Here is a 12,606-nt window from a genome sequence, read left to right on the forward strand (position 1 = left end):
CTATGCTATTTGCATAAGATCGCCACATTTAAGAGATTCATTGTCCAGAATCACATTGCTCACACATTTTCTAGAGTTGGTACCTCTGTAATCATCACACATAGGCTACGTCTACACTATGGAGATCTTTTGAAAGAAGGCTTTCTGGAAGAACTCTCTTGGAAGAGCTTCTTTCAAAACAGTGCATCCACACACAAAAAAGCAGATCAAAAGAGTGATCTGATCTTTTGAAAGAGGACTTCCATGCAGCTCCTGCTCTTTCAAAAGAACAGGACTGATACTGAAAAATCAGACCCTATGAGGACTGCTTTTTTGGGGGGAAAAAGGCGGGGGTGGAGCATATACACATGTTTACTGTTGAAAGCAGCTTTCAAAAGAGGGCACTCTTCCTGAAACAAGAAAGGAAGAGTCATTTCAAAAGGAGCACCATATTCATTCCATTTGCTTATGAAAGAACATTTTTTGTATGTAGACACTCCATGGGATCATTCAAAAGAGCCCCATTCTTTTGAAAAATCTTTTGAAAGAAATTGCCAGTCTAGACACAGGCATGCTGAAAATGGGCCAAGCAAACTAAAAATCAAAAGACAGATTAAAAACAAAACACATAGATTTGTAACATTTCAAAAAAAACAAAAGCACAATTTTAGCTGTTTCATTTTTGGGCTGGCAATACTACAAATGTATTCAGCTGCTTTAAAATTCTTAACACCTTTTTTAAGATAAACAAAAGCCATGTAACATACCTTTAGAGTGATTTATTTCATGTCCCCGTTGTGTTTTAAAGGATTGGGTTTCAGAGGAGGAGGAGGGAATAATCTTCGATTGTGTTACAGGAATTGTTTCTCTAATATATTCTGGTAACACCATTTCATGTTGGTCCCCACATAATCCATGTGCCTTTGGAGAGCAAACCATTGCTTTATGTTCATGATGTAATGCAAAAGTTTCTAATTGTGCATCTCCTGAGATAATTTCTCCTATATGCCCAGCATCTTTAATAGGAAGTTCAACAGTTTGCAATAATACTTGTGTTTGACTAGCAGCAGTATTTTTAGCTAAGGTATTTGATTCAGTAGTACAAAAGCCTTTATGATTCACTGGAGATATAACAGCTGACAGGGAAGTACTTTCAACATGAACTGTTTTCCTCACATGAGCAACAGCAGGACTGAGGAAAATGTGAGAGGTAGAACTATTATTGTCAATGTTCTGTGTGTGTGCTGCTGGGTTTCCACTACTGGACACCATGTCAACTTCCGAGAAAGAATCTTCAGTCAAGGCTAAAAATTCTGATGGAGTCTGGACTGTGGTGAAGTCTGCAGAAAGTTGTGGTGATTGCAAAGGACTTTCTACACATTCAGTTACCTCAGCAGAACGTGACGGAGAGGATTTTACTCTTAGAGGGTCACTTTCAACATATGGTTTGATCTCCAGAAAGCATCCAGACTGTTGTACACAGGAAACTGACTGGCTCTGAGGGACTGGCTTTGAAAACCTGTAGTGAGATGAGAATGATTTTGGGAGAAGTTTCCGTGAGGATTCCTTAATAGATCGTCTACTTTGCTCCTCTACAAAGCCAGAATCATCCCCTTCATTTTTTCCAGAACTTATACAATTTATAAAGACATTCTTGTTAGCTGATGGCTCTTTCCCCTTTTCAAAGTCCTCCGTCAAAGATCTTGTTATCTTCTTGTTCCGTGAACTGCCAAAACTAACTGAATGTCTCCCTCTGCTTTTAACATGTTCCTCCGAGCTCAATTTTTGGAAACTGTTCTGAGTTGACTGAGCACCATTTGAAATACTTACATTCTGGCTGGCAGACTCAGATTTCTGATCGTTCCCTTTCTTGCTGTGAAAGCTGATGGAAGGAGTGCGGAATATGCTCCTTCGCTTGCCGGTACTACCTGAGCTTGAGTTGGTGCTGGAAGGAGAGGAGGTATGGATACCCACAGTATTAATGGAGGAGGGTGAGGAAGGAAGCGAGTCATGTCTTCGACTAATACTTCTTCTGAATATTGGCAGTCGAGACACAAGAGTCGAACGTCTTGATCCTGAGTCCCCCATTGGGACTGAATGCGCCTGGGACTCTAGACAGCCAAGATACTCATCTGGATTGAGGGGGAAAAAAAAAGGTGTGTTTTAATAAGCCAACCTAAATCTTTAAACAGGACCATTTTAAAATAAATCTCAATATACAAATCAGCAAATGGCATTTTTATTATAAAAATCTATTTTAAGTACAACTGGACATTTGTGCATTTATGTTATTAATGGCACTTAGAATAATGACATGCAGTTCAACATGCAGTTCTGAAGCTCTGGCAGCCAAGCAGAAGTTAAGATAAAAAGTATCAAATACGTAGATGAGTTTTAATACTCTGCCCAAACATCATTTGTTCCTAACACTTTTGCATCATGTGTGCTTCTAGATTATAAGATGTCTGTAGAAAGACCATAGTGAAGGCACGAGCCTACCAGGGGACCAACCATTCTTTTGGCTAGCTATGGTCTGGAATTAACAAAGGAACCCCAATAAATTAGGTGTTCAGACTCACAGTGTGGTCTGGGTGCTTAATTCCTTTGGGTTCCCTTGAAAATGCAGGCAAAACCACATATGGATAATCTTACAGGAAAGGGAACACTGGATCATGAGTCTGACAACTTCATGCTATAACTTTAAATTCTTCTTAGGTCCTTTTCTAGTCGAGTTTTTTTTTACTGTTGTTACCATTATGTTTCTACTTTTGCATGCTACAGATTTCCTTTTAATTTTTACCAAAACTACTTAGCAATTTACCATTCTCCTTATACTATCTGTAAAATTAAGAAAAAAACAATTTTAAGCATAAATTATACAGGTTGAACCTGTAGTCCAGCACCCTCGGGATCTGACCAGAGCTCAAGGAGAGAATATGCCAGACTATGGGAGGTCAGTATTGTCTTGCAGCATTACCAACACTTCCACTCCTTACTGGGCTCTGAGAAGACATTTAGGGGTAAATTACAGCTAAATAACAGCACAGAACACTGAGAGCCAGGAATGGTGTCTGTAAACAAGCTTATTGAACCTCTCTCTCAGCGATCACTTAATAGCCAGTAGGCCATCTTCATGTCACCCTCCTATTATGGGACCATAGGAAACCTGGGTGCACCCATAACAAGTAGTCATTTAGCTAACTAAAATCATGATGGACTATGGATGTTGCCAGACACAAGAGCACCAGATTAGAGAGGTTCAACATGTACCCATGGAATTTTTAGATATATCTCCAAACTAACAGAAGCAGATCCATATCAGCACAGCAGTTGGACTTCAGGAAACAGAAGCTTCAGAATAACTAAAAGAAGCCTGATGCTATGGATGCAGAACCACAAACAGGAAAATAGCAACATATACTTCAGGACAATAAGAGCAAATAAAACTGTAGATCTGACTTCTAGATAAGACTTCAGAGGAACTTAGGCGCATTCATCACTTTTCTAAAAAGTCAGGTAATGTGTCTTAACTGTTTTCCATGTCCACTGAAGGAAGGAAGGAAGGACTACTGTGATTAATCTGAGCAAAACCAATTTAGTTTAGAAATCAGAAAAACCTTTCCAACTTGAAGAGTACTTAAGTTCTGGAATATGAATCCCTCGATGTCTGCGGACTACCCATCATTGGAGGTTTTTAAGAAGTTGTTGGACAAATGATTATTTGGGATAGCCTATGTTTATACTTGGTCCTGCCTCTGCACAGGGGACTGGACTCAATAGCCACTGGAGGTGATTGTAGCTCTCCATATCCATGATCAAGGCTTCTAGACCAAGCTGGAAGGGAAAATGTAAGGAACTAATATAATTATATTGCTCAAATAAGCTACAGAAATGTAGTGACAAGAAAACACACTCAACTAAGTAAGCAGCCATGAGCAACATTAAAAAAAAAAATCAAGGAATAGTAAAATTAAGCCAGCAAAAGCTATGTCATGCCATAGGAAGAGAATGATTAAGAAAATAAATTCATGTAATCATCTTTGATGACTAGTCTTTGTATTTAACTTTCTGCTCCAGCAGAAAGAGGTTGGGAAGGTCACAGTTTGTGTGTGTACATCCAAGTAGACAGACTATCAGGATTCACAAAGATCAGGAATCAATAAAGCAATTTTGACGTTTAAGATGAAAGCTGCATCCTGGAAATGACAGCTAATCTCTCTCTCTCTCTCTCTCTCTCGCTTTCTCTTTCTCTTTATTTTTTTTTAATTATTTTTGATGACAACCTAAGAGCTTGAGATGGATACTACAGAGGTCTCAGTAGTTCTGCAATCAAAATACAAATCTGAATATAATTTTACCAAAGAAAATTAAGCTATTTAGAAAGAGTTATAGACAATCAAATACAAAAAAGCATTATTATATAATCACTTAAAGCCAGATTGTACTGTATTGTGTCTGCTATAGAGTGAGAGATACCCACATACAAGAAGTCCACAGATTATGCAACTATTTCCTTGTATGAGAAGAATTCACAATAATTCACCTTGTCCTGCCTAGCTATTACACATACTATTGCCATCTGCATAAATACAGACTCAGCAACCAGAGGATAGAATGAGCTTATTTCTTCCAAGAGACCTGCATCCATATAGGCCCAGCCTTCCCAGCTGAGCACAATAATTTATAGCCATTGCTAAAGGTGTTGTATTCTTTCCTGGGGTCTGTGAATTCTGCTCCTTCCCAGACCTTAAAGGATGAATACAAAAAGTTTGTTAACACTGATTTTTGATCTGGATAGAAACAGAACATGTAAAATATAAACCAGTCGTAACATACAGGTTTCCCAGATACACAGTGACTGACCAAAGATCCAATGTCATAAACCAGACAGACACACACACTTTCTCTCTCTCGCTCTCTCTCCATGTACATGTACTGTGGCCATATCCTTCCTCCATGCTGCTTTACCACATAGCAGTGGCTCTGCCTCCATTTTCAGTCCTGGTCTCCAGCTGATCCACCCACCTTTCTCCATCTTCCAACTCAGGATCACTTACCCCTACAGTCAAGTGTCACCCATTCCAACCTTTCCATGGTACCCAAAATCCAAACGACATACACTCTTCCACCGCTCCTGGGCTGAACCTTCTGCAGTTCTTCACCCTCTCAGGTTCTGCGAAGTAAGATGATAGTGAATGCTGCCACTTCGCCTGCTCTGATAGAAGCAGTCTTTTTCAATTCCCATCACCAGCCAGCCTTCTTTACCATGAGAGCTGAAATCTTCTCTCTCCCCGAGCCAGGGACCAACAAGTTCTGCTCAACCTTTGGCACTCCCCATCAAGGTCCGACATCTACTTCAAGTGTTCTGGGGTGAGCTCCTGACATCTCAAATTCTTCCTGGCTCATGTAGGGCTAGGATATCCCTGTGGCAAGGCATACTGCACACAACACCCACTAATGGCACATCCCCGTTATGACTGCAATCACTCTTCATCCTCTGCCATTCTCATTCTCTGTTTGTCAGGGAGGTGCATTTGGAAAGGAACATGATTAGTAGCTCCATGGAGCCGCGTTGCATGCTCCCACGTTTAGTCATGGCAATGAAGAGATAGTGGAGGTCAACAGACTACTGCTTAAGCTTGGATATCCATGAATGTGAACTGTTCCTGCCCCTAGCACCATTAGCAACTGCCACAGAAGGTAAAAGGTGGCCAAAATTGAAGATGCAAGTCCACAGTGGAGGAGTGGTGTGGGTCAGATTGCTTTCCTTGTGGCCCTCAAGCTCTTCTATGTCTTGTGTGCCCCCCAGCTTCAGTGCTGCCAGAGATAAGATGTGAGGTGGCATGTAGCTGTGTGTAGCAGACTTTATCCTATGTGGTGGGATTGGAGCAGGGGAAGATGAGAGGGGAAAGAGATGAATTGCCAGGGAAACCTAAAAAAAACTAGTAGTTTCCTTGTCTCTACCATGATCAGATCAGGCAGGAACCCACCAAAGAGTGCCTTTCCGGGAAACACTCTGGTACTTCTAACCATGCTCTGTAAACGTATGAGGAATAGGAAGCCTCCTAGAAGCTACCACTTTGCTTCAATTTGTTTCCTAATATGAAGAAGTTGCAGGGAAGGAGGTTATTCTTCTCCCTCTAGAATGTTAAAAATTGATTCCCCATCAGCAACAGTTCAGCTGTGTCTACACTACAAAGGTTTATCTACAGAAGAGGCCTTCTGTTGACAAAACGAGGGAGCATCCACATCACAAATGCATTCTGTCTAGAATTTGTTGACAGAACACATCTTTTTCCCGGCAGTGTTATGTCTTGAAAGTTTAAGGCATAGCACCTTTGTAGACAGATTCTGTAGACAAGAAAAGAGTGTAGGTGCTCTGGGTGCCTTCTGTCCACAAAGAAGGCTTCCAGTTCACCTGGCAGCCTTATTTGCAGAGCTTCTGGTTGGCTGTACTGTCAGTAGGGGGCTCGGCAGTCCGGCTGCTCTCTGTTGACGGACGGCTTTGACAGGAGGAGCTCCTCCTCGGGGAGGACGTGTTCTGCAGACAGAGGTTCTGTTGGCAAAACTCTGTCAGCAGTGACTTCTGTGGAAAGAACTTTGTACTGTAAACCCAGCTTTATTGAAAGCAAAGAAATGGTGAGTTAAGTCATAGTATATATTGAAACTAAATTATTAGTCACTATCCCTAGTTTTGTCCAAAGAAATCAGTTTCACCAACACTGAAACCTTAAAAAATAAGACAAGACTGTAAACTTACTAGCTGTTTGTAACACAAAACCAGACAGATATAAAAACTATATACTTCAAATGGAAGGAAAGGAATCTGGAAATAATGAATATATATCAGATGCCAGTTACTGTAGAAAAATGTTAAGAAAATCAAAGGGACACAAGAAGAAATCTATGTCCACTAAAGTTAAGGATAATAAGCAGGAGGAGTTTTTTAATGTATTAGGAAGTCAGTGAATACTGACAGTGTTACTAGTCCACTACTAGATGGAAATGGCAAAGCTTTCAATAACAACACAGAAAAGACGTGTTAACAGCAGAAGTAATTAACCATTGAAACTTGTTTTTTGAAGTTTGCCATGGATTCTCCATCACTAACAATTTTTAAATCAAGACAGAGTACTTTTCCAAAGGATCTTTACTAGGAATTATTCTGGGGTAATTCTATGGCCTGTTCTATAAAGGATGCCAATCCTTTACCCCAGTGGTCTCTTTGGGCATTGGAATCTATGAATCTATGGTTACAGTGATGATTTTTACAGGTTTCACTTGATTTCAGAACATAGTCATAGGCTAATATTTTTTCATAAATTTTGGTGTTGTTTATTTCAGTGGGATTATGAGTTGCAACACAAGCTCCACTGTTAACAGGCTGGGAGATATATTCTTTTACACTGGACACCGAATCTTCACTTTTAGCATAAATAATGGCACCTGCCATTTTACAACAAACTATCTTGATGAGGTACAACTTGTGTATACACCTCTCCCCACACCAAACAGACTCATCAAATCCCCTCACCCCAAGTAACAATGCACCTTTTGTGGCTCCCAGATACAAAAACTTAAAAGCTATTTAACACCATGAGGAAAGGTAACTTTTTGTCATATGACTTCAAGAGCATTGTGGAATTTCAGGTTTATTCTAATGGGCTGCTCATCAGACAAATCAGAAAAGTGGTAAGAACCAGTCTTCTAAATTTAAACTGATCCAAATGGGAGGATTCATATACTATTTCTTTAAATCTTTAGTGGGAATCCAGGCATGTAAGAGGCTAAGCAAGAATCTACTCAAAAGCTTTACATATAATACCATCTTCCTTTAAAAAAATCAGTCCCAGGAGAACTAATTCTGAACCATTACCACATCAAACAGAAAGCCAAGCTGTTTGTTTGTTTTCCTGTATTCCACAGGAGTCTGCCCACATAGAACAATGTAGGTGATCAGAGCCTAAACTAGCCGGGATCCAAACTATGTAGTGTTTGTAATAGATTTTTTCTTTTAAATAAAAAATGTTACTAGGCTTTTTTCTTACATTTCCACAAGTTGTGTGTGTTTTACCAAAGACAATTTGTTATGGGATAAGCTCTAATCTCTTTTATTCTATTTTTCTCAAAAAATGTCAATGATACCCAACTATTAAGTATCAGTACAACTGAAGTGTATTTGTTTAACATAGTAATTCCTATGCTGGGTGCACTTGTGCACTTTGATTTTACAAAACACATTTTAGAAAACACATTTTCAACATGCCTCTACCTTGGCATTTTTAAGTGGTATCAAAGGCGATAACAATAGAAAAACATGCTGAAGAAAATAAAAATGAAATATTTGAAAACTTCATTTGATATCAGAGGAGAATTAATGGAGTCTCATCTAATTATCTGTTCTTCCTCAGGTGCTTTGCCTTGATGACAAAATCAGTGCAAATACAAAGAAGAAAGCGTGAACCTCGTCTTGTCCTTGTTACAGAGAGACAAGATGTGTGAGGTAATCTCTTTTACTGAACCAATTTCTGTTCGTGAAAGACAAGCTCACACAGACTTCCATGTAAGCAAGAAATCTTGTCTGTTTCACCTACAGAATTACTCCAGTAAAATACATTACTTTCAAAAAGATACTATCTTTACCTCATCGCCTCACTTCTCTAGTATTCTGGGAAAAACACAGCTGCAATTTCCCTATATATTAGCAATTTAAGGTCAGACTGATGATCACAATGGTCCCTGCTCATCTTAGGCTGTTTCTAGACATAGAAGTCAACCACAGATACATGATTTTAGCTATGCCAATTGCGTGGCTAAAAATCGATGTATCTGCTCTGGCTAACTTGTCTGTTTTAACAGGGGACAGTTGACCAGAGAGTTTCTCCCTTCAACCTTTCTTACTCCTTAGTCCTCACCTCTCATGAGGAGCTCTGGGTCAACTTTGATCCCCGAGAGCTTGATTTTGCATACATGCAAAATCAAACCCTGGACGATTGACCCTGAGCAGGTCAATCATCAGTAGTAGTGTAGATTAGCCCTGGAAGTCTCGGAGTTTCCTTTTATGCTGCTGTGCATCAAGATGTTGTAGAAATTTAAATAGGAAAGACATTCAAGATAAAGCCTTGATTAAGAAGGAAAATATGTTGGTTACTTGTGTGATTGCTGCGGAGAACAAAAGACGACTGATGTCTTATCTTTCAGGCTTATTATTACAGGACACAGTGAGTCATAACACAAGTCAATCTCCACAAGGGCTCGTCGACACAGGCCATTAGTCTGCACCAAAGGGATCTGAATTCTAGTGCTCATTAGTGCAGTGCACACTAACTGGCCCTCGGGGATCTTGTTGGCCTGCACTAAAAGTTCTCTAGTACACATTAATGTAGTCTTAAAGCACTACTATGTTAACATGCACTAGAGAATTTTTAGTGCATGCTAGCAAAATCCACACAGCGTAGCTTGTGTACAACACACCAGGGAGCACTACAAGTTACACCCCTTTGGTGAAAACTATTGTACCATATACACGAGCCCCTATGTCCTGATGGTGCACATGGAGGTCCTGTCTACACACAAAGTGCCCCAGCTTAATTTCATTTTGGATTTAATTGGTCTAGTTAAACTGAAGGAAAAGGCTGTTTGAACACCAGTATCAATCAGACTTATTTCAGTTTAGTTTACATTAAGTCAGATCAGCCATTACTATAATGCGATTCCACAACTGTCACTCAGTTACTCTGATGCCTATCATGTATACTGAGTCAGTGTGAAGCAACAGAAATAGCTACAGCCATGGCTTAGAGCTCCTCCTGTTCAGTGTGTCATCAGGCTGAAATCACTGAGATTCATTGTCTGTTATCACTCAAGTTTTAAGTTCTCAACAATTTTTACCCCATGAATTGCCCCCTTGCAAAACAAGGGCTTTCAGCAACCCAGTGATGTATGTAGGTATGCCATGCCAAGAATCCTAGACCATTACAATATCAAATGTAACTCAAAAAATCACCTCCCTTAATTGATAGCTAATCTGCATGCAACAGTTCCATTGGTTGCAGAAGAGAGATTGCACAGATGGTACATTATTTGGCCCCACTACCACAATTTTTGAAGCCACCCCTGCAGCATACACAATAACTCAAATACATAACTCTTCAGAAGAGCACTTCCATTTAGCACCCATTCATGCCAACACAACTTTACCAGGACTGTCATTCTGAAGACTCAAATGTCTGTTGCCTCTTTGTGAAGTGCTGGAAATAGCAACAAGCATGGTTGAGGGCTCTTTTGTTTAGAATATCATCAAGTTCAATCACTGGGTTTCATGAGAACCAGATGAGATACTGAAATCCGAAAGGTCTAGTGGATGTTATAGGAAAGTCAGCCAGATCTTATCACTGCGCATAAAAGATAGAATATATGGCAAGAGACCACCCTGGCTTAACCAGGAGAACTCTAATGATTAAAAAAAAATTCAAAAAGTCATACAAAAGTAGAAACTAGATCAAATGACAACAGATGAATATAAATTGATTACACAAGGACATAGGGGCAAAATTAGAAAGACCAACACACAAAATTAGATCAAACTAGCTAGAGGCATAATGGGCATCAAAAACACTCTATAAAGTACACTGAAAGAGGAAATTCAAGGACCATGTAGTAGAGGGAGAAACAGAAAATGTAGACATGGCAGGGTAGCTTAATGACTTTTGTTTGTTTCAGTTTACACCAATAAGATTAGTGGTGGTTAGGTGAGTCATAGAGTGTGACTCTATTCGTAAGGAAGATAGGAGAGATTCCAGAAGACTGAAAGGGGCACATATCATGCCCATCTATAAAAAGAAAAATAAGGGCAACCCAGGTAATTAAAGACCAGTCAACTTTACTTCTGTACCAAGAAAGATAACAGAACAAATAATTAAGGAATCAAATTGCAAACACCTAGAAGATAATAAAATGATAACAGCATGGATTTGTAAAGAAAAAATCCTGTCAAATCAACCTAATTGCTTCTTTGATAGGATACTTGAGTATTGTGGATGGGAGGAGAAGTAGTAGATGTGATATATCTACACTTTAGTAAGGTATTGGATATGGTCTCACATGACCTCCTCATTGACAAATTAAGGAAATACAACCTACATTGAGCTACTAGAAGGTGGGTGCATAACTGGGTAAATAACCATTCCTGGAGATTAATTAGCAATCTTTCACAGTTATGCTGAAAGGACATAAAAAGTGGGATTCCACAGGGATCAGTTTTGGGACCAGTTCTGCTCAATATCTCCATCAATGATTTAGGTAATGGCACAGAAAGCATGCTTATAAAGTTTGCAGATGATACCTAGCTGGGAGGGGTTGCAAGTGCTTTGGAGGATAGAATAAAAATTCAAAATGTTCTCAAACTGGAAAAGTAGGGTGAGATAAATAGGATGAAATTCAATAAGGACAAATGCAGTGAACTCCGCTTAGGAAGGAACAATTAGTTGCATACACAGAAAAAAGGGAAATGGCAGCCTGGGAAGGAGTGAAGCAGAATGGCATCTGGGGGTCACATTCTGGGAGGGAGGTCTAAATCAGCAGGAGTATTGTTGGTCAGGGAGGAAGGAAGGAAGGAAGGAAGGTTTTTCTTCTGCTCTACTGTGTGCTGATTAGGCTTCAAAAACAGGACTACTGTGTCCCATCTTTGATTTTTGCCTAGAAGTGTCTTCTATGACTTAAAGAAGACTGGACCATCTGAATATATTCCACTTTAGGAGGGCATTATGGGGTGATGATATAATGCAATCCAGTATTTTCCTCTACATTCTACTGAAGATTTTCTTGAGGAAACAATATCGTGGCTATGTTCAATTTCAATTTAGCCTGTTCAGCATTGTTTTGCAGAGGGATAACAGCCTGTAAATTAAAAATAGCTCTGACCTTCCACTGGGCAGTCCAACAGTTTGCCCTTTGCATTGATCTCATGATCTTCAAGTCACTGGTGCTCCTCTGCCTGTAAAATGACAGTCAATTCAGGTGCCAGGATTTTGATCACAAGAGGTTTTATATTTGTCAGCTTGCCTGAAGATTGTGTTGGTAATAATGAGCTCATGCTTAGCACACGTGCTGGGTAGGAGGAGATCAGTGTTAGTCATTTCTCCAGCTCCACTGCTCCTTATCACCCCACTCCAAGCCTCACTCTATTTTCCAACTCCAGCATTAAAAGTCTCCCAGAAGCCGTGCTTTTTTGTGCTGGTACTTGCTGGGACTGGCTGGTGGAGGGGAGCCAGCTGAGTAGTGGCTCACCTTTTTTCAACAAAAAAGGCACTGCTCAGAAGTACGAGTTTGTCTTCACTGGGTATATATTGAATTATATTCATTATGCAGATCAGAGTAGCACTCATTTCACTTCTGTACTGTTCTTGGTCAAAGCATAAGCAGCATGTGGCAGTTCCCATGTGACTATTAATCGGTGAAAGTGGAAGTTACAGCTACATGGGGTAACAGGTAGTTGTACCTCCCGTCAAGGGGCAGCTCTGCGAACAAACTTTGGGGAAGAGGAACTAACAGCCATATTGATCCCTACAACACATTACATGGAAACAAGAGCCCATTTGTTGCCAAGGTTATATGTATAGGGTAAAA

The 12,606-nt window shown here is 39.9% G+C and overlaps 1 protein-coding gene across 2 annotated transcripts in view; it reads right to left on the minus strand.

Annotated features, from left to right (window-relative positions):
- The window catches only part of CCSER1 (coiled-coil serine rich protein 1), a 1,054,165-nt gene that overhangs the window by 947,645 nt on the left and 93,914 nt on the right, over positions 1-12,606 (minus strand). For both annotated transcript variants that reach the window (XM_074993602.1, XM_074993603.1), the window contains exon 2: positions 747-2,111. In XM_074993602.1, the coding sequence (XP_074849703.1) occupies positions 747-2,067 (1,321 nt within the window). In that variant the 5' untranslated portion in view covers positions 2,068-2,111. The remainder of the gene's footprint in view (positions 1-746; positions 2,112-12,606) is intronic.

This window comes from Carettochelys insculpta, chromosome 4 (genome assembly GCF_033958435.1).
Source record: "Carettochelys insculpta isolate YL-2023 chromosome 4, ASM3395843v1, whole genome shotgun sequence".
Classification (NCBI taxonomy): Eukaryota; Metazoa; Chordata; order Testudines; family Carettochelyidae; genus Carettochelys; species Carettochelys insculpta.